The sequence below is a fragment of the Rhinolophus sinicus genome, chromosome 15 (genome assembly GCF_057876585.1).
Source record: "Rhinolophus sinicus isolate RSI-liver-muscle chromosome 15, RSI-T2T, whole genome shotgun sequence".
NCBI lineage: Eukaryota > Metazoa > Chordata > Mammalia > Chiroptera > Rhinolophidae > Rhinolophus > Rhinolophus sinicus.
The window spans coordinates 22,416,474-22,442,828 of NC_142515.1; the positions used below are offsets into that span (position 1 = coordinate 22,416,474).

A 26,355-nucleotide genomic window follows, 5' to 3' on the forward strand; every position below is an offset into this window, starting at 1 on the left:
TGAAGACCACAGAGGGGCCTTTAGAAATCAAAGCCATACCTGGGGGTCAGACTGCTCAGGAAGCCCCAGCTCACTGCTGCCGGGCTCTGCAGCAGTGCTGTACCCTGGAGAGCCGGGTGGCTCCAGGTCAGTGAGGTCCTCTTTGGAAGTGGTCTGGGAGGAGAACTCCAGGCCACTGTCTGCAGAGGGGCTGACCACTGCTGAGGCAGCTTCTGAACTTGCGGAGGAGATGGGAGTGGGCACATCAATGAAGGGCATGCCACCTGCCAAGCAAAATAAGAGGCTTGAGAGACTCTGTGGGGAGCACGTACCCTCTGTGGTACCAGGGGCTCTGTTTCCTAGACTGCAATCTCTGTGTATGCCAGTCTCTAAAGTGGTCAGAGGCCCTCTGGAAGGAAAGCAACCTTAAGTCACTGCAGAATTGCTAAATGGTCACCGTCGATCTGACCTGGAGGTTTCCCTTTTGACTCGCAGCAGAAAGAAACCAAAGCCCCTCAATTGGTTGGTCCTCAATGTCAAAATCCATGAGAGAAAAAGTGTTTCTTCTATTGTAATCAGATGATGCAAACCAGGGCACTTACCAGTGAGGTTAGAGGATAAGGTGGTTCCATTGGAGGTGGGCAGCTCTGAACCTGGCGTAACTTTGGTCATATGACGTGGGGGCCGGGGGGATCTCTTCTGTTTCTTCCACTTGGATGAATCACTCATGCCTCCTGCTCTCATTTTCAGCTGGAAATATTACACGTTATTAGCACTGGTTTTTAAACTAAAACTCTATCCCTAGAAATCTCCCTTTTCTTAGTTCTACTACTGGTCCCCAGAAAATAGTCTATACCCTACCAAAGGAAGAGTCTAATCCCTCAGAGCACATTCCTGCTGCTCTAATCTGGCTTCTACATTGGCCACTTTATAGATCTGCCTGACAGCCTCCACATGGATGGTGACACTCTGCTTGTAGGCTGGTCTTTGATAGGGCCAGCCCTCACACATCACTCAGAGGGCTGAGTGATAGTGACAATCTTGAGTCCTGTAGATGGTGCCCGGCCCTCCTACAGAATAGGTTAGCACAGGGATTCCTTTCCTGGAGCATTACATCTATAGGCCCTGGACTCCTGGGCTTTCCTCCTTAACTACCTGCAGAGAAGCCTCCTACTCCTAGTTCTTAAGAGAGCCTACCCCTTCCCAGACTATTGGGTTTCCTATTACTTTGTGAACTGGGCCTAGATCTTAAACATAGTCATTACTCTCTTGAATTTCTGCATCAAACTGGTCAAAGTCTCATTCATTGGAGTTAAGGAAGGTGTGGCATCCTAGCTGGCTTATGGAGTTAAGGATGGAGGGTCATGTCATGCTGTTGCGCTGCTCTCTGCTGCTCCCAATTTTTGTGTATCAATGGGACCTCCTGTCCTTCTCATTGTGGGGTCTTTCTAGATGCAATTTTATGTTTCCAGATGGTAAGGCTACTGATTTCTTAGGCCCTTGCTCCATTCCATTTCCCTCTCTCTTGCTGTATTTCTATTCTTCCTACAGCTTCCTGTTAGTCACAAAGGAAAAACTCTATCATCTGTTGACTACTCTAGGAGTAAATTTTTATGCATTTTCTCCACCCTAAATTCATAGCTACTTTGTTTAGGCCCATTTTGTTTCCTAGTGCTGATGCCTCCTCAGTGAGGGTTTGAATTCAGTCCCTCTGCAGAATTAGACCAAATTATTCCTAGACTAATGGACCATTCATAGATTGGGCAACAGCAGTTCTCTTCCAGGAATCAAGAGAATGACTTTAAAGAGGGTAGAAGCACTTTTCCTTCCCGCTTCTTTCTAAAAGCTGAATATACCCATATTATCCTTGCCCTATTCAATTCCTTCTGATATTTGGGGGATAGGACCCCTTTCCTCAACCTCTCCCAGGTTCTCTAGAACCTGGATAACCTTTGATCCCTTGCTTAGAAACTACATAATTCTTTCCCTCCCCATAGCTCCTTCCATGAGGGAGAGAGGTATGCGAGCTGAGCTGCACCCCTAGCTTATATTAACATAGCAACAGCCTTGTACGGGATTTACACTTCAGGTCCATCCATCTCCAAAATGCCTGCAGTCAAATGCTTAGAATGGAACTTCAAGTACTCTGAGGACTGTGACTAAGCAGGAAATAGGATACTCTCTCCAGGAACCACTGAAGCTCATCTGGGTCAAGTTCCTGGTAAAAATGTTCGGGGGGTAAAACATGCAGACAGGCAGGAAGCACAAGAGATCAATGAAGGAAAACAAGAACTCCCAGCCTTATTGGCAATTGTCACTGAGCTCCAAAAAGTACTAACATCTGGATCTACTTTAGTGAGATATCTTTCTCTCCAGGCAGCCCTTCTTTACTTCAGAGACTCTAGGTAGTCGTACTTCCACTGAGAAGCCAGTCACTCATTGAGATTCCTTCCCACACTAGGATCACTCTTTCCTGTTTCCTTCTCTACCTTCCGCAAAGCTAGCTCCAACCTGATCATTTCAATGAGTGTTCTCTGCCTCCTGGCTGGAGTAGGGGTCAAGAAGCTGCCAGTTCTCACAAGTGTCTTAGCTGTTAAAAAGTATAGCAATTCCTTGTCCTAGGTGCTACGGTTGGGGGAAGTCAGTAGGTGTTCATGGAACCCTCACCATCATATCCATAAAACTCTGTATTTCCAAAGGATAATATAAGCTTTACAAAGAAAGGGCAGGTCCTAGGTTAAAAATCATGGCAAAATGTGGGTAGTCAATGAAGAGAGCTGCAACTTGAAATTAGGCAAGCACACAAATGGAACTTGAGGCAATGCATGCAAAGAGAACACAGGTCTATGGACTGTGCAGCTAGGTATACACACACCACATACACACACACACACACACACACACACACACACACTCACACACACAGTTCTTTTTATCTTCAGTGACCTGGATGTCTAAAACCATACTTCTAGCATGCACACTCTTGCAATAGACAGCCCGTCCTCCTAAGGTAGGGATATGGGGATTAGGGTAATCTTTAGCTTGAACCCCTCCCCTAAATCTTGACTCTTAAAGGACAGAGGGCATCTCTGCAGATCCCAAAGTATTCCCAGTGTCCTGGGCTATCCTGGCACCTGGCTCCTTTTCATTCATCCAGTCTTAAACCTTGGAATGACCCCTTTAATGGTACCAAGAAAAAAAAAGACCCCAACTAGATGGACTACCCTTTCCCTTCAAACCCAGTTCAGGTATCCAGAAAGTCAAGGACTGCTTAAGCTCTCTATGCCAGCTGTGAGACAGGGAAAGGCTAGAAGAGGGAAGGGTCTTGCTGGAGGTCCCTCATAGTTCCCTTAGGAATGGTAGATATTAAGCTTTCCCACAATGTGTCAACAGGACCCAGGCTCTCTATCGAGGCTTACTACACGATACATCACCAGTTCAAGGCTTCCTTCTGCCTCCAGGCAACTAGATGTCCCAGGAAAATTTCCAACACTGCAAAGCTACAAACACATGCAACTCTTCCAAAGCCGTGCTGTATTACTAGGGAGGGGTAAGTTGTGCTTTACACAATGGAAATGGGACCCAGATGTTACACGTAAACATTTAAGTAAATAAATAAAGAGGGGGAAAGGAGAGGGAGAGGGAGAGAGACCTTGAGGTTCTTAAAGAGTAGTACCCTCTCTAACTGGTTCAGGGCTTTGGTCTGCTCCCCACTACTTAGCTGCAGTTTGTTGAGGAGACATGGAGAAATCTGTGAAAGACAGGCAAATGATCGATTTAAACAGAGTGAAATAAACTCAGACACATGCCAACAGGGCACAGGGCAGGAATGGGGACGGATGGCAAGGGAGAGGGAAGGTCAGGTGCATGCACCAAACAGCCAAGGTCATCTCCACGGGCAGAACCTCTGAGGGCTGCAAGCAGAACCTTCACGAGAGGCCTGTGAAGTCCAGGGCTTCCATTCAAGATAGAAAGAGGCCATTCTTCTGACCACCATTCTTCTCCTGGCAGTTGGAGAACCTTCTGATCTGGAGTCAGGCTTGATTTGTCTCGTCAACAAGACTAGCTCAAGCGTGAGCCCAGTCTAATCTAGCATTCCAGTGGGATTTGGGGCAGAGCCTCTTTTGGCCTCCTACCTGCAGACAAGGCTGGACCCTGAGGGGCCGGCAGGTCTTTCACCTTTACCCCAACCCAATGAGCCGCACCCGGTTTCTAGGAAGGACTAACTCACCAGTTTATGTGGTAGCTCAACAAGATAGGCTGGAAAGGAAAGGCTAGGGAACGAGAGGTATCTGGGAAAGAATAAATTTCTCACTAAAGTTGTGACAGCTATTTCTAGATTCCAAGCAGACCCATCTATGCAAAAGCATGTTTCTGCTAAGCAAGGGTATCCAGGAAAATCCCCACAGCACAGACATCGGGAGATCAAGGTTTGGATGAGGGATAGCAGGTCATACCTTTTTCATGTTGGTCCCCATATAGTTCTTGGGTTCTTCTTTAAACTGAGGTAACCTATAAGACAGAGAATCCCATGGACCATTATTAGGGATAATACTAAATCGCCCGCTCCATGCCACCCACAGCCTATACGTGCTCAGGGCCAGAGCATGCCCTGTCTCTCAGGAATAACTAGAAAGAGAAGCTGGCTACTTTCACCCTTTTCAGAGCTTCATCAAAAAGCCACAGGAATTGGGGGATGTATGACATAGACACTTTCTAAAAAAGAAGGTGGTCATCAGGGCAAGGTGACTAAGTGCCCTTGGAGTGTGGCACTCTTTTCATCCTTAAACTGACTCCTTCCTGCTTCACTTGGCAAGTACTGCAGAAAGCCATGCGATGGGGAGAAACCCCAGGAGACTGGGCATAGAATGAGAAGTATAAGGCAACTTGAAGTTCTGAAACCAGGAAATGTGAACCAGAGGAATAAGAAACTCTTTGTAGCAGAATCCAGGGGTAGATCTAGTCTGTAGATAATAAGGATTATTATTTATAGATCTGAGAGTAAAAAGAAATCCCAGGGGGAGGCTTTTTTTCCTTAAAATAGACTATTTTTAGAGCAATTTTAGGTTCACAGCAAAATTGACTTGAAGTTAGACTGATGTCCCATATAACCCCTGTCGCCACACATGTATAACCTCCCCCGTTATCAATATCCCCTGGGTGGGGGCTTTCAAGCTCTCGCCTCAGGCCTTCTCAAAGTCAAGCTATTGGAAGAAGTGTAGGAAACGGGAAGTTAGGCACGGTATGAAAAGGCCTCCTAGGCCCTAAGCTGAGGGCCTTGACTAGGGCAACCAGCAGTCTTGGTTTGCCTGAGACTGAGGGGTTTGCGGGGATGTGGAACTTGCAGTGCTACAATTGGGACAACCTAGGCCAACCAGGATTGTTGGTCACCCAGCCTCGACCCTTCCTCACAGAAATCAGGCTGAGCTCTGGGAGCTGGGCAACCTATTCCAGGCTCTCTTGAGTTTGGCTTCCTCTCTGGGTTGCCTTTCCCAGCTGCTACCTGTACAGAAACAGACACAAGTTTGGGAAGCAGGACGAGGTCTGTCAACCTAGTTCAAATAACCCTCTGCCTCCTACTGAGGCCAAGCTGGCTCCCTCCTCCTCCTTCCTTGATCAGTAAACCTGGGTCCAGAGAACTACCCCCTTCCATAAGCCCATCGGCCTCTGAAGTGGCTGTGAGGTTGGCCAGGTCCCTGAAGCGGCTGTGTGGAAGCAGGCAGGCTCAAGAGGCCTGGGCAGCAGGACTGAAGCAAACAGCAGCAGGTTTACCTTGTGAAGAGCAGCTGCACCATGTCTACGAGAGTGTGCTCTGCGGATTTTCTCAATAACTCTGCACAGGCAAAAACAAATAACACAGGTGTCATTACTTGCAGTGCTATTATCAGGAGGCTTCTCAGAGCAGACTCCCCTCCAAACCTTGTTTACCAAGGATTATGCCAAACTTATTAAAACCAGCTCCAGCCCAGCCTGGCAGGCATAACTTCCCTGGCCCACTAGGTGGCATTACTGAGTCAGGAAAAAGGCGAGCACAACCGTGTTCTCAAGGGTTACAGGCTGGTGTCAATCCCAGAAACCCCAAGGGACGGAGATTTGGTGCCTGGGCTGAGTTAGTCAGGGATCTATTCTAATTCTTGTCCTGGAACAATAGGCTAAGTTCTCTAGCTTCACAACAGTCAAGTAAAGAGACTTCTAGACCCCGATGGCTCCATAAGGTAGGTGATGGAGAAATCCTGGGTTTTCCACTTCTCTGGGTTCACAGACAGCATCCTGTATTCGTACTCACACACAATGGCCCAATGTTCAAGCACCTACCACTGAGCCTCATTTCAAAGCAGATCCGGAAGCAAGACTGCATAATCTCACACACAGATTCATTGGTTAGGTGGGCACCCACTGGTGTCAGCAAGAGAGTCCGCAGCACCTACCAGGAGGAAAGAAAAGGTACTGCGATAAACAAAGCAGGCTGTGTCAAGGAACAGAGAAGCTGTTCCTGTTCCTCTAGTCTCCTACGGAAGCACTCAGGGTAAGAAAGAGAGGTTAGTGAGAATGGCGCCCTCGCTTCAGTTTGGCAGAGGGAGGGGTTTCCCAGGAGCCTGTCTTGGGAACCATGTCTTTCCTTCCCATGAGCATGACACAGTTCAGCACTCATTCCAGCCCTAGCTCACCAGCCCAGCTGATGGATGCCACTGATACAGTCTGCTAGAGGTACAAGTGTATTAAGGGCTTACAGTATTTGATGTCAATTCATTTAAAGCTTTTAATTATTTTCCTTAGCAAAAAGCTTTTACTTTGGGTACCCGAGCTGCTTGTTTGGAAACAAAGTAGCTCCCTAAGCCCCAGTGGAGTCAAAACACAGCTTCATGCTGCCTGCAGACTTGGGTAAGTAGAGCCGATGGCATCAGCTCCTGGCCATTAGCCTAATTGCTCTTCCCCTCCATTTACCTGAAGGATTTTCATCAGGACAACCTCATCGCTGGCAGGATCCGTGCCCACAAAACGGGCGTGGGTGACAGCATCTGCCATGTTCTCCATGCCCTCTGCTGTGCCCTCATGCGTGGGATCTGCTCCAGTGAAAAAGGAAAGACTAAATGATGTGGAGAGGGGAAAGAAAAGGCAAGACATCCTGTCTAGGGATTGCTTTGACAGACTTTGGTTTTCTCCTCTCTAATTCCCTAACCCATGTTTCCTTGGGCTACCTGAGAATTTCTGTCTGTAAACAACTTTAATGAGATCCTCAGCACAAACTTTACTGGTTCTTAAACTCAAGAATCAGAATCACTTGGAGGGCTTGTTAAAAATACAAATTGCTGGGCCTACTCAAAATTTTTGATTTAGCTGGTCTAGAGTGAGGCCTTAGAATTTGCATTAGTAACAAGATGCCAGGTAACATTAACACTGCTGGTCAGGGGACCATATTTTGGGAATCACTGGTGTAGAGCTACTCATTTCATAGAGAAAAGGCCTGGAAATATGAGTTTTTGGCCTAGAGCAACGGCTGAGTAGGGCCAGACCTTTGAATGCCAAGGTTTCAGCCTTTCTCTTTTCATGTATTTCTTCCCCCTTCACATCTCTCTCTGGTGGCTTTTGGGGTTGTATGTTCAGGTGCAACTAAGGTAGGGGAGTAGGGGGAAGAAACGGACGGTCACTGCTGCTAATACGCATATCTGGGTGCCACATTACAGCAAATCAGAGACCTCTTCCAGTTGGTTTCATTCTTATTTAAAACAATATGACAGAGCAAGAATCTCGTTACCAGTTTTATTAAACGGGCATTAGGAGAGAAAAGGAACTACACAGGACTGGGAGCTGGCTACGTGGGTCGTAGGAGGGAGAATTCAACTGTGAATAAGAGGTGAGAAGCTAGAGGTCACACAACCAACACCATGCTGGAAGCTAACACAAATGCCCCCAAGGGGGAAATTCTGCTCCATTCATGTGTTAAATATCCACAAGGAGTAGCCAAAAAAGTGGCCTCCATCAAGACCTACAACGGTCCTGCAGAACTATCTGGCTTGTCCTTGAAAGGAACATAAGTAGGAATAAAAGGGGCAGAGACTTAACAAAATTTTGCGACTGACAGAAAGTTGTCCTACAGGTGTCATGGTGTAATTCAGAAGCATCTCCTACTTCTAAGTGGTAGGAATTATTAAAAAATTCTTACAATCTTCTCTTTCCTGGTACCTGTAATTAATTAATAGTTTCTGGGCCTAAAGCTCAAGAGATGGCTGAGAAGAAACAAGAACACTTCTCTTGCAACAATGAGCCAGAAGACTTTCATTATTTGTGAGTGATTTTCATTTGTTTCCTTCTTTCTTTTCTGTCCTGGTTAGTCTCTGACACCTAGTCAAAGGCTGTTTTTGTCCTATGTATAGCATGCCTTTACTCAGCTTCAGGAGTGGCTACTTGAAGAGGTCATGCAGAAGAAAACCAATTTCATGATGATATATAGTACATGGGGTGAACCATCTCCTTCTATCACCCCAACTCTCCTCATTTTTTCCAATCAACACAGAAAATCCTATACAGGCCTACCTCTCTTTACTGCATTTCACTTTATTGCAATTTACAGATGTTGCATTTTTTTTTTTACAAATTAAGGCAAGACCTTCCACCAGCAAAAAGATGATGACTCATTTTATTGCAATGGTTTGGAAGCAAACCCGCAATATTTCTGAGGTATGCCTGTCCGCTCAAGGCCCTGGCCTGATTCCTCTCTCAGACCTGCCAGACAGTCCTTTTTCAGGCCTCCAGGGTCCACAGCACCTTTCCTTACACAGGAAACCCAGGTCCTTCTAACTGTTGCATGGTGTTTCAGAGCTCATGAATGGCAGCCTTGCTCCCATCTCAAAGGCTCCTGGGGGGGGGTCCATTTATTCCCTTCTTTCAATAATCTCCCTTATTAAAGTAGTTTAAGCTTTACCAATCATTTTGTAGCTCTTATCCTCTGAGCTTGAATGAAGTAGCAAAGTCAATTTTCTAAAAAGGCAGGTTAGGAGTGACAGGTCTTTAGGGCCACAGGCATGACCCACCAGTAAGCTAGGCAATCAGTGGCACAAATCCTGGTCTGGCAGCTGTGTGGGGCCAAACAAAAGGCTGGTTCTTGGAGTGAGACCTAAAATAATCCTAGAAGCCTTGGGTCACAGTATTGAGGGGGGCGGGTAGTTTCTTTGAGAAGGGCAGCCTAAACAAAGGAGTGTTTGGCTTGGGCTCACTTAGCAGACCTTGTCTTCCTTAGAATGTCCTCCCTCCCTGGCCACTCTGGAGCACACTGCAGGGAAATGTGCCAATCGCATCTCCTTTGCCTTCTGGTTTTCATACACTCCTTCCTGCTTCTTTTCTCAGGCCCACTGCAATCACCACCTCCAGCATTCTCTTTTCCCACCACAGGAAACTCCAATGACCAGCTGGCCTGAGGTCTCCAATGACCAGCTTGGCTGCCAAGTCCAGGAAGGGGAGAGAGTAACATGGACAAGAGAGTAGAGAAAAAAGGCCCAGAGGGCAGCTGCTGGCGGCTGTGGAGAGAGACGACCTGCAGGTGGTGCTCAGGGCAAGGCTGGGAGTCGCTGGGCCTGATTTCTGCTGAGGAAAAGTGTGAAGCTAGGACTAGGTGCTGGAGAGGCTGCCGCACCGATTCAGAAACTAGCTGGCATGCAGGATTCCTGCTCAGGATCCTGAATACTTCAGCTAAGCAGATCCAACTTGCTAGAAAAGATAAAGGGTGTTTTCGCCCTGAACTGAAGGCCATTTTCCCTTCTGGCTGGCCACGGCCTGAGCTGCCTCTTTTCTTGTCTCCCTACTTAGAAACAAAGACAGCTGCCTGTTTTTTATGCTCCTCACCCTTGCACATGAGCTGGTAACAGGGGAAAAGGAATTCAATGTCCTGAGTGACAAGACCAACTAAAAAGAATCCAAAAGAGACACCATAAACAAATTCAGAGATATACAATAGACTGGATAAAATATCTGGGCAACAGTGGGAGAAAATATTTGTAATACTGTGATAGACAATGGGTTAGTATCCCCACTATATAAAAAGCTCCTACAAATTGATAAGGAAACAAAAACAACTTAGTAACATAACAGGCAAAGGAAAAGAAATTCAAATGTTCAACCTCAAGGAAGTAAAAACAACAAAATACCAGTTTTCATCCACCAAATAAGCACAAACAAATAATACTGATAATATTTAGTGCCGGTGACAGGGTGAGGAAATGGAAACTCTCAAACATTACTGTTGGAAGTGCAAATGCTATGATCTTTTGGGAAGCAACCTGGCAGTACCTATGAAAATGTAGTAAGCACATGGCCTTTAATCCAGAAATTTCAAGTACGGGAATCTGTCATATAAAAGGAAAATTAACAAATAAGGACATATGAACAAGGATGCTTATTTCAGCATTATTTGTAATGGCTCAAAATAGGAAACAACCTAAATAATAATCAACAAGATAATGATTGAATGAACTGTGTTGTATCTATACTATGGAAAGTATATGGCTACTAAAATGAAAAAAATCTTACCAGGGGCTGAGGAGAAGGGAAAATGGTGTATTATTGCTTAATGGTTAGAGTTTCTTCTTGGTGTGATGAAAAAGTTTGGGAAATAGATGCTGGTGATGGTTATACAACATTGTGAATGTAATTAATGCCACTGAATTATACATTTAAAAATGATTAAAATCGCAAATTTCATATATATTTTACCACAATAAAAAAAGAATATACAGACTTCCCATGATAAGATGAATAGGTCTGGGGATGGTATACACAGCACGATGACTGTCATTAACAACACTGTATTGTAGAGCTGAAGATCTAAGACAGTGGATCTTAAAAGTTCTCATCACAAGAAAACACTTTGTAACTGCGATGGATGTTAACAAAACTTATTCTGGTAATCGTTTTGCAACATATACATACATCAAATCATTGTGTTGTATACCTTAAACTAATACAATGTTATATGTCAATTATATCTCATTTAAACTGGGGGAAAGAATAAATCAGATGGATAATTATACCTGTACATTTTTCTAAGTTAATACTATTAAGTGAAAAAAGAAACCATGTAGCACATAATCCTATTTTTACTTCTTTTTTTTAAAAAGGAGGTACTCCCTATATATTTATATACATGTAGAGAAAAGTATAGAAAGATTCAAACCAGTCTGTTAACATTATTTACCTAACTAAGGAGGAGGAGCATTGAGAAAGACAGAGGAGAGACCATTAACTTTTCTTTCAGACACCTCTTTATTGTTTATCTTCTTAAAATAAGCATGCATTACATTTAAAAAATAACTTTAAAAATAAACCAAACCTCCAAGGGCACCTACCACACCCCTAACTCCCTCCAAAGCACAAAGAAACCAGAGTCCCAAGAAACCTCCCCACCTTCCCCACTCTGCAAAACCTGAGTCAATTAGCATGATGAGTAACCAATAATTAATTTCTCTTCTCCAAGGAAACACACTGCTGGGAAAAACTTTCCAGTATCACCAGCTGATTGCCTAAAGCCTGAGCGGCCCAGGAGAGGCAAGAAAGAAGTGCTGTGGTCATCCAATAAAGCCCGAGCTCTTACCTATGAGCGCATAGGACAGGAACTTGTTGACCGAGGTCAGCGCCAGTCCAGTGATAGGGCCAGTGGTATCTTCAGAGCGAATCACTTCCAGAAATGGACGTAGGAACACATTGGGCTCAATTTCTGAGAGTTCTGCAAGAAAAGAAACAGGAATGAAGAGATGCCATTTAACAAAAAGTTAAATCCTAGAAAAAAGCCCTTCTTATCTGTGCCATGAGGCTAGAGTTCTTAGTTGCTGGGTCAGTCTTCCTCTGTTTTACCTTGAATCAAAGCCCAGACACTATCATGTCATCAGTAAGGTTTTCAGTATGTAGCTCTGAAAGATTAAGCAGCTTAAAAAAACCCCAGTATCATTATAATGCTTTAAAAATGAACAATAAAATGATTAAGATGTTAGATTTTATGTATATTTTAATACAATTTTAAAAATTAATAAATTCTTTAATGCCATTAAATATTGCTGGGTCAATTTTCCATGTCCACACTCCCTAGTGATACACAGGTAAAGCTCATCTTGAGTACAGCAAACGTGACCAAAGGGATACCAGGGTGAACAACTGTCTTTATGTCTTTTGTTGTCATGGTCAAGGTCACCTCTCTTAGAGATACAGAATGTAGCACATCCCAGGAAGGTGAGGAGAAACCTTGAGTTTTATAAAACCTTGCTGAAAAACATGGCTAAAAAGAACAAAAGGCTGAACAGGTCCCTACTCAGGGAGGCAGTTTGTAATTCTGGAAGTTCTTCACTCTCCAGCCTCCTTTCTGCCTAGAGCAAGCAGAGACGCCCTGAGATGAAGGGCAATGTGCATTCTGCCTCTTTTCATAATCTTTATTTTACAGACGAGAAAAACAAGGTTCAGAGAAAATACATGATTGGCTCCAAATTACGCAGCTAATAAGAAGTAGAGCTGGGATTTGAACCCAGTCTATATACTATATGGTTACAAAACTTGTAAAACCATTACATCCTTTCAACCAAATTACATACTCCTGAATTTAGAAGGTTTAAGAAGCTCCACTGGACTTGCTCCCTACCCTACTCTGCCCAGGGTTTAATTTGTTTTTCTAGAGTCTGCTGCGCTTTCATCATTCAGAGACAAGCTCCCTAAAAGGCTTCCGAAATAGGTCAGAAAGATTTAGGGACATGATCAATACTTTAAGAGACGAAAGCAAGCTAGGTTTCCAAAGCACTTTTATTTTCATGCATACACAGGGAGCTTCCCACTCAACTCTTATTATCGCCCCCACCCCCACCCCCGGCTGCCGCACTCCCCTTCCCCCCCTCAGATAAACATTTCCTGGGCCCGGCTGCTTCTCAGATTAATGCTTTAATTAATTGGCAGATTGGGTAGCATTTTCCAAGCTTGTCTGTACATTGATCACATCAGCTGTATAAAACCTGCTTCTCATCCCCCACTACCCCCACCTAGAGATGTACAATTTGCAGAAAAAAACCTAAGAGAAAAACTTGTGTGTGTGCAATGGTGGAAGGTTGAGATGTAACCAATAGAAATATTTGGAAAAACTGAAATATATAAAATACTTTTTCTTATCTTAATAGTATTAACATTTTAAATACTTTTTAAAAAGCACATTAAAACATTTAAAATCATCTCGCCTTGCTGCTTTAGGAACACAACTGTATTATGTACAATGTGGTCTGTCATTTAAAAAATGGTCATGGTTGGTATACTTGAGATATAAAAGTCTAGATGGGAAAAAAAAACCTTTAATTGAGAGGCGGGACAGGGAACAGATCTTTTGAGCTTTCATACAATTGCTCCTGGCTTCATGTCTTCTTTCATGGTGAAAGAATAGGGCAATTTTACAGCCATGGTTTGACACTTTCAAGGCAATATGCATTCTGCCTCTTTTAAAAAATTTATTTTAATTTAGTAAAACTGCCTCGTTGGGTATAGAGTTCTATGAATTTTACCACATATATAGGCCCTGTAACCACTGTGGCGATCAGGATACAAAACAGTTTCATCGCCCCAGAAAACTCCTACTATTACCCCGTTGTAGTCACACCCTCCCCCACCTCTAACCTCTGCCAACCACTCCTCTCTATCACCAGCGTTTAATCAAGAAGGTCATATAAGCGGAATCATGCAGTATGCAACCTTTTGAGACTGGCTTCTTTCACTCAGCATGATGCCCTTGAGGTTCGTCTTAACTGTCGCATAGATCAATAGTTTGTTCCCTTTTTATTGTGCGGTAGTATTCCTTTGCATGTATGTACCACAGTTTGTGTATCCATTCTCTAGCTGAAGGACATTTGGCTTCTCCAGTTTGGGGCAGTTGTGAATTAGCGCTGCTATACACATTTGTGTACAGGATTTTGTGTGAAGAACCTGGGTATCTCCATGTGGTTTAAATTTGCATTTCTCTCATGGCTACTGACATCAAACATCTTTTTGGTGTGCTTATTTGCCATCCATGCATCCTTTTTGGTGATGTTCAAGTCTTTTGCCCATTTTTAATTGGTTTGTTTCCTTACTGTTGAATTTAGAGACTTTTTGATCTATTCTGGATTCAAGTCCTTTATTGGCAGTACAGTTATTTACAAATATTCCTCCCAGACTGTAACTTGTCTTTTCAGTCTCTTAACAGTATCTGTCATAGAGCAGACATTTTTACTTTTGATGAAGTCCAGTGTATCAGTTTTTTTCTTTTGTGAATTGTGCTTTTGGTGTCAATTCTAAGTACCCCTTGCCCAATCCCAGGTCACAGAGATTTTTCCTGTTTTTTTTTTCCTTTTTCTAAAAGGTATATAGATTTATATATTCATTTATGTCTACGATCTACTATGAGTTAATTTTTGTATAACGTGTAAGGTTTAGACAAAGTTTCTTTTTTTCTTTTTTTTTGCATATGGATGTCCAATTGTTACACCATCATTTATTGAAAAAATGACCCTTTCTCCCTTGAGTTGTCTTTGCATCTTTGTCACAAGTCAGTTGGCTATATTTGTGTGAGTCTGTTCTGGGTTCTCTATTCTGTCCCACTGATCTTCGTGTCTAACTCTCTGACACTACCACACAGTCTTGATTACTATAGATCTATTCTAAGTATTAGGTTGGTGCAAAAGTAACTGCGGTTTAAAAGGTTAAAAATTGCAAAAACTGCAATTACTTTCCCACCAACCTAAAATTAAAATCAGATGTGATTCCTCCAATTTTATTCCTTTTTTTCAATACTGTTTGAGTATTCTAATTCCTTTGTCTTTCCATTTCAATTTTAAGATAAACTTGTCTATATATATATATAAAATATTGTTGGGAGTTTGATAGAAATTGCACTGAGTCTATAGATGAGTTTGGGGAGGAATGATATCTTTACTATATTATACCTACCAATCCATGCACATGGTATGTCTCCCTTTATTTAGATCTTAATTTATTTTATCAGTGTATTGTAGTTTTCAGTATATAGGTTCTGTATATGTTTTGTTAGATTTATACCTAAGTATTTAATTTTATGTTTGTAAATGGTATTGTTTTAATTTCAGTTTCCAGATATTCATTGTTAGTATAGAGAAATGTAATTGATTTTTGTGTGTAGACCTTGTATCCTGTGACTTTACTAAACTCACTTATTAGTTCTAGGATTGTGTGTGTGTGTGTGTGTGTGTGTGTGTGTGTGTGTTTAGATTCCTTGTGGTTTTCTACATAGACAATTATGTTACTTATAAATAGGGATAGTTTTGTCTCTTGCTTTCCAATTTCCATGCCTTTTATTTCCTTTTCTTGTCTCTTATACAGGCTAGGACTTCCAGTACTAGGAAAGTAGACACCTTACTGTTTCCAATTTTAGGGTAAACACATTCAGTGTTTCACTGCAAAGTATAATGTTAGCCATAAGTTTTTTGTAGATGTTCATTATGATGAATGGATGTTTTATTTTGTCAAGTGTCTTTTGTTCATCAACTGATAAGATCAAGTGGTTTTTCTTCTTTAGAATGTTAATGTGGTAGATTAATTTTTAGATATTGAATCAGCTTTGCATTCCCAGGATAAGCCTCATTTAGCCTTGGTATATTATTCTTTTTATATATTGCTAAGTTTGATTTGCTAATCTGCTCCTTAAGATGAAAGATTTCAATATGCCCCTGAGATGCTTGGAGGGCGCAGGAGTTACACCATACAGAGGCTTGGACAAAGTGCCATGGAGAACTCTCTGGAGGCTCTGGATGTGGCCCTCACACAGTGTACAATGCAGTCAATGGACAAGGGATCATTAGTCTCACCCCTACCAATAGCCAATCGCCAAGCTCATCTGTCAGATTAGGTGCTGGAACCTGTGACTACCAAAATATGTTCATTCCAGCACTTCCATTCTGTGAATCAATGCTTTATGGAAACTTAATGAGAGAAAAGTTGAAGGGCTGGACTTTTTAATGAGCCCACAGGGAACCTTCACTATCACCCTCACTCCTCCACCACTCCAAAAAAGAGAATTACAGTGTATGAAATCACCTTTCCCAAGAGAGTGGTTGAGGCAAAACTGGAGTTTTGCTCTCTAGGTTCTACTGTTGATTTCCAAGAACATCAAAGAAGCTCTAACAGGAGCAACTCTTGAAGCTTTAGGTGGTGGTGGGGTGGGGAGGGCATGGCAAGGGAGGTTGTGCTCCTAGCAGGACACTGGTAGTAAGGACATTTCTTTTCTTTTTTGTTAAGGAGGCGCAACTCACAGTGCCCTATGCGGGAATCGAACCGGCAACCTTGGTGTTATTAGCACCATGCTCTAACCAACTGAGCTAACTGGCCACCCCAGCACATTTCTGATTTAAGGGGCACTTCTTTGTAAACATGTTATCTAAAAAAACAACAACACACACACACACACAAAATAAAAAACCCAAAAAACCCCTAAAATTTCAACTCATAATCCTGCTAATATGTTCAGATGGTCCTCTAGAATGGTGCTTCTCAAACTACATGTGGTGGTGAAGGGCCAGTTTCTTTTTCCTTTATCTCAATCCATTGTAGACCTATAGTTTTATAAACTACAATTAAACAAATTACTAGAAAATAAAATTTGAAAAACAAAGACATAGTATAAACTCCACTTTTTATTATTAGAACCAACATACATAAAATTATTCTGTCAAGATGTTATAAACCAAGCAGCAGTTTGTGAAGCAGTTTGGAAGATTTACAGATTATACTTTGAGTAATAGTGCTCTACAAAAATAACTCTAACTTTCGAGTAGCCATTCCAGAAAATCCTCCAAAGCCTAGATATTATAGCTAAAATAGGCCCTAAAAATAACTTACAAAGAGGTTAATTAAGGTTTAGGTAGGTTAAGCAATGTGTACAATGCTACAAAGCCAGTAAGTGTTGGAACCAGGATTAGAAGTTGAGGGCACCAGGTAAAAACATGGGCTTTAAGTAGGGTTCAAATCCCAGTTCTGCAACTTAATGGCTATGTGATAGATACTTAACTTTTCTAAGCCTGTATTTTATCACCTGTAAAATGGGTGTTAGAGAATTCAAATAAATGACATTAAAAAATAAATAACAGCTGGGGTCGGCCCAGTGGCTCAGGTGGTTGGAGCGCAGGCTCTCAACCACAAGGTTGCTGGTTCAATTCCTCGACTCCCGCAATGGATGGTGGGCTGTGCCCTCTGCAACTAACAACGGCAACTGGACCTGGAGCTGAGCTGTGCCATCCACAACTAAGATTGAAGGGACAATAACTTGACTTGGAAAAGTCCCGGAAGTACACACTATTCTCCAATAAAGTACTGTTCCCCTTCCCAATAAAATCTTTAAAATAAATAAATAAATAAAAATAAATAACAGCTAACATTTATCGAACACAGACTGTGCCAGGCACTGTGCTCAGCAATTATACATATTATCTCATTTGATTCTGTAAAATGAGATGGTACAGTGCATGGAATAAAGTAAATGTGCAATAAATATAACTAAGATATTGTTATTCTAGTTGTTTTTTGTTTTTTAGCTCTAGAGTTCTAGTTCAATGTTCTTGATACTGTAATATACTATAAGTTCAGTTTATTTCTTAAGACATAAGTAAATATCAAAAACTTCAAAGGTATGCCTTCTACCTTTGCTTACCAAACTTTAAAAGGGATACAATTTAAAGATAAATATTAGGTTGGTGCAAAAGTAATTGCGGTTTAAAAGGTTAAAAATAATAGCAAAAATGGCAATTACTTTTGCACCAACCTAATACCAAGATAACTGGTGGTTGTTATTTATGTATGTTATTTATGTGCAATTTGAAATAGCTTTTACTTTCTGAGGGTTTCAGCTTGCTACAAGATATGCATACAAGTTGTCAGAGAAAGGAATAGGCTTTTTTTAAATAAACGTTTGAAATATTCATCCCCTTTTAGAAGAGATAACAATAATAATAGCAGCTATCATTTATTACCTTGTGCCATTCTGTGTGCTAAGCACTTTATATACCTTCTTTCTTCATAATTTTTTCCATTTTGAAGATGCAAGTGAGACTCAGAAAAGATATGCAGATCAATCCACTAGCTAACTAGCAAGTGGTGGAAATGGGAATCAAATCCAGGTTCATCTGACTCCAAAATCTGTTCTCTTAGCCATTCATCTCTAGTGCTTCCTACGAAGCCAGAACAGAAAAGTTTCTGGTATCCTACCTCCTGGCTTGGCCTGCCCGGGAACTGAAACTCAATTGGTTAGCTCTTCTTCAGAAGAGTGAGAAGAGGTGCCTGAGTTCTGGGGAAAGGTGCCAGGATGCTGCCCATACGCAGGCTGAGTAATTTCACAACGAAGGAGACATCTGACACCCCTGCCAAGCAGCCAAAATTCCCACCCGGGAAGGCTGTCAGCCTCAAAGCACAAATAGTCCAGTAAACAGGGAGTGCAGATCAGGTAGAGGGGTGCTCCAAAGGTGACTGGTTCATGGTCTGAGATGGGAAGAAAGAAAAGAAATGGGTAAAAGGAGGGAAAATTGGAGAAAGAACACTTGGGATCCTTCTAGTATTAGGCTACTTGCTTCTAAAATCAAATCCAGGTCCAATTTCTGGCTAGTCCGTGCCGAATAAGAAAAATTACAACAAGAACTATTAAACCATTTCTGGAGAAGTTCATAGGCCACTTCAACACAAAGCAAAGTGAAGCCCTTTAGAGGCCTTAGTGGTGGTCTGCTCCACACCAGTGGGCAGGGAGCTCAGCTCCCTATATTAGGACATTAAAACCGAGAAGTCTGTTTGACCCAACGTCAGTCTGAGAATCTGCAGATGTCCCCTAAGTCTCCTGTCTTCTCAGATGATGAGGTTACCTGTCCAAAGGGGATGAATCCTGACAGTTTTCTCTTTTCACATCAGAGCTGCCACCCTCTCCTATGTGGCATCAAACACTGCCCTTAAACAAAAGGGAACACTCTCTTCTCAGGCTACAGGGGAGCAGTCACCATCTTCCCAGGAGGCTTGTGTTCTCCAGACTGCAGCAGCCTTTTCTCATTTGGCCAGCATTGGGCTGGCACATTCCTGAGCCAAAATGCACACATAAGCTGCTTTCCCTGGTAGCGAGGCTCTTCACTCCTGAGTGACTCTTATCAGGGGTGGTTGGGCATTCTCAATTGGATTACGCTGACAAGGAAAAAGGCCTGTGGTATATTATTTCAACACCATTTGGCTTCAGAAATGCCTGTCTCGACCCTTTTGCCCTCAGAGCCTACTTCTCCATTCTTGCTTTCTGGAGGGTCACCAGCTTGCTCCCATCCTAGCTCTTCATCCTGCAAATATTGGCTCATGTTCCTGGAGACAGAATATCGTCATTCACAAGGTGATCATGTATGACAGACTAATAAATCAGAGCACGATAAAAACAGAAGTCTAGTTCATTTACCCCTCTTGACATTTCTGTATCCAGAGACACAGAACACAATTATTTGAGCACAAAAAGCTTCTTGGTTTTGGCTTTTCTGTCTATGCCTGCACATTCCATTTTAGGAGAAAGTGTTGGGTCCTTATGTTCTACTTTTCTGACTATACTGTACCCAGGAATATTTCTTGTAAAAGTAGAAGTAGGATGGAGAACTATCTGCAAATGGAATTTCTGAGGTGCTTTAAACTCAGTAGGAAGGAACTGTGCTCTTTTTGGTCACTAGGGGACATCAATAGTAGTGGTTCAAAGGATGAGAAAAACTAAACTTTGGCAAATCCAGAAGCCTCTGGAATATCTCCTACACCTGCCATACCTTTATTTCCAGGCCTTGACTGGTCAGATGGGGATTTAGGCTTGATTTCAGGAACTGACTTGAGAGAAGACTGCCAAAGGGCAGCTCTCAGAGAAATGTTATTACCTAGTCCAGGCTTATGGGTCAAACCCAGACAGGCCTTTGCAACCCTGCCTTATATAACAGGGAAAATGAAATAAAGAAATGCACTAGGCTGACTATTGGTCTGTTAATTATTATGTGACCTTGGGCAAAACACTTCACTTTTCTGGGCCATAGTTTCTTATCCATAGGGCTTTCCTGGGGAATATGGTGGTGGTAGTAGTTTAGATTCTTTAAGGCTCCTTTAGATCCCTAAAACTTACTCTAAATGCAAAGTACAGTTTGGGAGTAAATGCACATGAATATAGACGGTCTGTTACAAAGGTAGCCTGTGGTGGGTCAGGGGGGGCGTGGAGGGAAGCAAGCCCAGTTTGTTTGTCTGCACTCCTGACAGTGGATACTCTTTTTTCAGCTATCACCCAACATTTTCCCAGACCTGTTTTCTTTTCTCAAACACATGCTTAGTTTCTCAAGGTGTCTTTAGACCAGGAATTGGGAAGAGGGGATGGGGGTCGGGGGAGCAGGGGAGATTTATCTTTGATATTATGACCCTTAAAGAGACAAAGTATGGCAATGGCTTACTCACTACCACATCCTGGTGTAAGGGGAGTCCATGGGTCCACCTCGGGCCAGCAGTAGAGGATAATGATACTGACCACCTTAAACTAAGAAAGGCAAATTATTTCTAAAACTTGATCCTTTAAAAATTCTTTGGGAAGTATTCATTTCTCAGACTGATCTATCCCTCAAAAACCAACCCAAACTGCTTTTTAATGAATAAAACAACAAATTTAATTCTATCTATGATTAAACATGAGCAATTCCTGTACTTACACAACTTGGGGTTTTACTGAAAGCCTGAAAACTCCAAGAATTAGAAATCACAATTTTATATTTTCCACTGAATTGTTTTTGATAAGCAATTTGTAGACAGGTCATGTTCATGAGATTCCAACCTAAACCAGAGATGACAGAAGTACTCTTACTCCTTAGATATCTGGCCCCAAAATGTTGAAGATGATCAAGACAGAAAAGGGTATTTGGCATTTACATATGCTCTCTGGTTCAAATACTTTACCAGACCTTGGCCACCTCTCTGTGTCTATAGCAGATTTCCTTTCCTGAGGTAGAGTATAGGAAGATTTTTAAATTCAGGATTAAAATCCCTGATAACAAATAGAGCCAATAGCAATGACTGCCTTTCAGTAAATCTTTACTCCAGAAATCTTCACTTTTACCATCTCCTTGTTGAGTAGGGCCACCCTTGTCTGCTGGAATATAAGACAGGCACTTAAAGGCAGCAGACACATAGGAAAAACAGTCTCTTGCATGATTTTCTTCACCATGATGCATCAATCCTGACTGGAAGAGAAATGAGCTTCCCACCTCGGGTATTCCGGTATTCCTGCTACACAGCCAGTTCAGCTTGCTGCTAGGAGCTGCTATCCACCACCCTTACCAGAATCCCATTCCATTGCCTAGGACAACAACCTTAATTTGCCTCAGACATCAGCAACAACTACATCGATTTTAAGCATAATTATTATACATAGGTTATTTATCCTCCCAGTAATCCTGAGAAATAGTATCACTGTTCCCATTTTACAGATAAGGAAACCAAAGCACTAAGAGGTTAAGTGACTTGCCCAAGATTACACAGTAATGCAAGCGGTGGAATTTAAACCCCAGTCAGTTCTGGTCTCCAAAGTCCATGTTCTTTAGCACTGCATTATGTTCTTACATATTATACCAGGCTATTGATTGATTGCTACAGGTTTACTACTAGATATATTAGCTGCATGACTTGGATGGCAAATACAAATTTAAAACTTAACTATCCTAGAATTGAAGTTTCTTCTGCACCTTTCCTCCTCCTCACCAGTGACTAAACACTGTTATTGATTTTAGCACTGCCATACAATACAAATTAAGCATCATGTTTGCCCAGGTTCCCTCCTAATCCAAGAAGAAGAGTGAGGCCCCTTTAACAAGGCCAGCAGGGCTAAATGAGGCCCACAGGGGCTGGCCTCAAACACATCGCAGAAGCCTGAGGACAGACTGATCCATGTGTCTTACTGAGAGCACAAGTTTGATGCGTATCAACTCTAAACACTAGTGCTCTCCCTTCTAGGGGAAATTGGCACATATTGAAAGCAAAGCAATTAGGTTGTAACATACAGGCAAACCAGAGCGCCTATGGTCCTTTACTCTCCCTTGCCGTTTTCTGCATGCATTGTATAAAACCAAGCCCAAACTTAAGCAGGCAATTTGAAAGCCCAGGAGAAATTAAAAATTTCTGTTGCTATACTTTAAAACAGAACAATTCACCCCAGCTTTACGCACTCATTACACTTGGCGCAACTTTTTCAATCTAAATTCCTCTCTTGCAGTCTAGTAAAAATGTTCATTGTTCAACAACAGCAAGAAGACAATTACAGGTTTATTATCAATTACCACCCTGTCAGGTCTCCTGCGGGGCCCTGAAAGAAAATAAGATGAGGAAAAAAACCAAAAAACACGCTAAATTCTGAACTGACATTAGCCAAGCTTACAGATGACGGAAAAGACTGAAGATTTTCCAATAGCCAAAGCTTTTAAAGAATCAGAGCATCCCCAAAGAATATCAATTATGGGACTGGTAAGCAACCTCTCCCTGTTCCTTAGGTGTACAAAATCCTACTTACCCACCTTTCTCCAACAGCTGTAAATGGTTTCTAGGACAGCGTATCATAAATTCTTAATGACACTAAAACTGAAGAATCTTATTCTGCCTCAGCCAACCTTCGTGCTAATAGGCTCAAGCACTTTATGGCAAGGGATATTTCCCATTTTACTGACGGGGAAAACAAAGGTATGAAAAATGTAACCATAAGGGCCAGGATAAGTACTGAAACCACTTGCCATTGTTGCATCTGAAGACATGTTTGTGAGCTGGAGAATGAACAAATAAAGTTTGTGGGAGCAGCAGTACTCTGAGAAGTCACACATTATTTGCTCTGAAAGGTGCCCAGAGAACCTTCAAAGACAGCTGAATCTGGAGAAGCAATCCTGAAAGGGTTGGGAAACAACTTCAGAAAACATGGAACCGAACCCGGGGTTCAGCCAACACCTGTTCCCTCAACAATATCTGTCTCTCTGTCTCTCATTTTATCCCAACTGCATACAATACAAAAGCTGCATTATTCTGGTAAAGTTGCATTCCAGGCCAGGGTGCACAGTTAATGTTTTTTACAGCCCACATGCCTCCTTGTGATAGATGGCCACTTTATAATAAAATACTTTGTGCTCAATCAACTTACAAATAATGAGTGTTCCATTACATGGCATTAAAAACAAACCCAAATTCAGAAAGACCCAGAAAGAAACAAGGAACAGGAACAAGGGTGAGTCCTGGAAAGAAAGAAAAGCCCAAGAGAGAATCCTCTGTAACCCCTTCATTTCTAAGGAATGTACAGTCCTAAGGAGAATCTGGTATCTAAAAAGGCACTGATTTCAATAAGTGGTGTTAAAAAAATTGAACATTCATATGCAAAAAAAAAAAAAAAAAAAGAAACTTGGTCTAAACATTACACGTTGTACAAAAATTAACTCAAAGTAGATCATAGACGTAAATGAATATATAAATCTGCATACCTTTTAGAAAAAGAAAAAAAACAGGAAAAATCTGTGTGACCTGGGATTGGGCAAAGAGAACTTAGATATGACACCAAAAGCACAACGCACAAAAGAAAAAAACTGATACACTGGACTTCATCAAAAGTAAAAATGTCTGCTTTATGAAAGATACTGTTAAGAGACTGAAAAGACAAGCTACAGGCTGGGAGGAATATTTATAAATAACTGTACTGCCAATAAAGGACTTGAATCCAGAATAGATCAAAAAGTCTCTACACTCAACAGTGAGGAAACAAACAATTCAATTAAAAATGGGCAAAAGACTTGAACATCACCAAAAAGGATGCATGGATGGCAAATAAGCACACCAAAAAGATGTTTGATGTCAGTAGCCATGAGAGAAATGCAAATTTAAACCACATGGAGATACCCAGGTTCTTCACACAAAATCCTGTACACAAATGTGTATAGCAGCGCTAATTCACAACTGCCCCAAACTGGAGAAGCCAAATGTCCTTCAGCTAGAGAATGGATACACAAACTGTGGTACATACATGCAAAGGAATACTACCGCACAATAAAAAGGGAACAAACTATTGATCTATGCGACAGTTAAGACGAACCTCAAGGGCATCATGCTGAGTGAAAGAAGCCAGTCTCAAAAGGTTGCATACTGCATGATTCCTCTTATACGACCTTCTTGATAAAACGCTGGTGATAGAGATGAGTGGTTGGCAGAGGTTAGAGGTGGGGGAGGGTGTGACTACAACGGGGTAATAGTAGGAGTTTTCTGGGGCGATGAAACTCTTTTGTATCCTGATCGTCACAGTGGTTACAGGGCCTATATATGTGATAAAATTCATAGAACTCTATCGCCAACGAGGGAGTTTTACTATATGATAATTAAAAGAAAAAGAAGGTACTGAACGAATCTTAATCTAGAAATTTCACCCTACTCATACCAAGAACGGCATCCACTTGATAAAGTCCAATATTAGGTCCTATCTTCCAAGACTGAGGTCTAAAGATATCCAGATTAGGTTTAAGGGCATGGCCACCTATGAAGGTGGAAGGTGGACCTGAATTCAGTAATGCCCTTTCCCTTCAAGGGTTTGTGGAAAGGCTAGAGTGGCATTTTCTAACCAATATTCGAAAAGATGTGGAATTGGAACCTAGTCTTTTGAAATCTTCAGCTGAAGCAGCCCTGTAAAGACAAGTCACTTTTCTATCAATTTCAACCCCAATGAACATGGTGAGAGGAATTATTGCTTTGGTACATTAAGTCATTTGGCTTTGGGAGTCCACACCCTAACCTTCAGTTTACTGCTTTAACCTTTGGCCCATCAGAATTAGTTCCCCAAGGCTTAGGTAAGATAGAGGTATTAAAAATTGGGAGAGGGGCCGGCCTGGTGGCTCAGGCAGTTAGAGCTCCATGCTCCTAACTCTGAAGGCTGCTGGTTCGATTCCCACATGGGCCAGTGGGCTCTCAACCACAAGGTTGCTGGTTCAACTCCTCAAGTCCAGCAAGGGATGGTGGGCTCCGCCCCCTGCAACTAAGATTCAACACGGCACCTTGAGCTGAGCTGCCTCCCGATTGGCTCAGTTGGTTGGAGCACGGGCTCTCAACCACAAGGTTGCCAGTTCAATTCCTCGAGTCCCGCCAGGGATGGATGGTGGGCAGCGCCCCCTGCGACTAAGATTGAACACGGCACTGTGAGATGAGCTGCAGCTGAGCTCCCGGATGGCTCAGTTGGTTGGAGTGCGTCCTTTCAACCACAAGGTTGCCGGTTCGACTCCCACAAGGGATGGTGGGCTGTGCCCCCTGCAGCTAGAAAACGGCAACTGGACCTGGAGCTGATCTGCGCCCTCCACAACTGAGACTGAAAGGACAACAACTTGAAGCTGAATGGCACCCTTCACAACTAAGATTGAAAGGACAACAACTTGACTTGGAAAAAAAAAAAAAAGTCCTGGAAGTACACACTGTTCCCCAATAAAGTCCTGTTCCCCTTCCCCAATAAAATCTTAAAAAAAAAAAAAAAAATTGGAGAAAGAATTTACCAGGGCATAATTTCTCTCCCATAATATTTGACACACAGGATACCAAAATCCTACCTGGCTAAAAGACCTTGGCAATATTAGTGTCACTAATGGAAGTGCTGACTTCTGCATACAGCTTCAAGGAGAAAAGGTGGAGGTAAGAAGAGTGGGGAGGGCCTATCATCTGGCACACAGACTAACTGCCCCAGGTTCATTTGGGTCACGAAAGGCCCCTCTCCTATATGAAGATGTACAGTATGTACAAAAAGCCACAGTACATACACTATTATGTAGCCATGTCCTACAAAAGTCCCTAATCCAGCATCCATTAGATTAGGTCTGAATTCTGCTGGCCAAGTCCCAACATCTCAGGGGGCTGGCATCAAATGGGGAGGCTGGAGTAGGGTTTCAAACACCTGTTTCAGCTTTTTAAGTGTCCGATTCGGGCCACTGTGCTCTGGCAGCAGGGACCCTGATGATGTCGGTTCTCTTCTCCTGCCAAATCCTCAACTTAAAGAGCCTAGGCTCTAGGGGAAGAAAAGTTAAGACTGGGGGGGAGGGGAAGAGTACAACCACTTTGAAGAACTGTTTCTTTTCAAGTTAAACACACATATACCCTATGATCAGCAATTTCACTCTGAAGTATTTATCCAAGAGAAACTAAAACATACATTCACAAAAAGACCTGTATAGGAAACTTTATAGCAGCCTATTCATAACAGACAAAAACTGGAAACTATCCAAACGTCCTTCAATAAAAGAATGAGTAAATTCTCTTACGGTTTATCCATATAATTGAATACTGCTCAGTAACACAAAACAAATCAAAACAAAAAGACATAGTGATGGC

General features: G+C 42.3%; 1 protein-coding gene across 9 annotated transcripts in view; it reads right to left on the reverse strand.

Annotated features, from left to right (window-relative positions):
- GBF1 (golgi brefeldin A resistant guanine nucleotide exchange factor 1) overlaps positions 1 to 26,355 on the reverse strand; it is a 112,834-nt gene that overhangs the window by 18,359 nt on the left and 68,120 nt on the right. For 7 of the 9 annotated variants that reach the window (XM_019725000.3, XM_019724999.3, XM_074339133.2 and 4 more), the window contains 7 exons: positions 11,564 to 11,695; positions 6,925 to 7,043; positions 6,295 to 6,403; positions 5,752 to 5,812; positions 4,437 to 4,491; positions 582 to 729; positions 40 to 263 (listed from right to left, as the gene is read on the reverse strand). In XM_019725000.3, coding sequence (XP_019580559.2) covers positions 40 to 263; positions 582 to 729; positions 4,437 to 4,491; positions 5,752 to 5,812; positions 6,295 to 6,403; positions 6,925 to 7,043; positions 11,564 to 11,695 — 848 coding nt within the window. Of the gene's footprint in view, positions 1 to 39; positions 264 to 581; positions 730 to 3,631; positions 3,731 to 4,436; positions 4,492 to 5,751; positions 5,813 to 6,294; positions 6,404 to 6,924; positions 7,044 to 11,563; positions 11,696 to 26,355 lie in introns of all 9 variants that reach the window. The other 2 variants (XM_074339135.2, XM_074339134.2) reach the window with 1 other exon arrangement.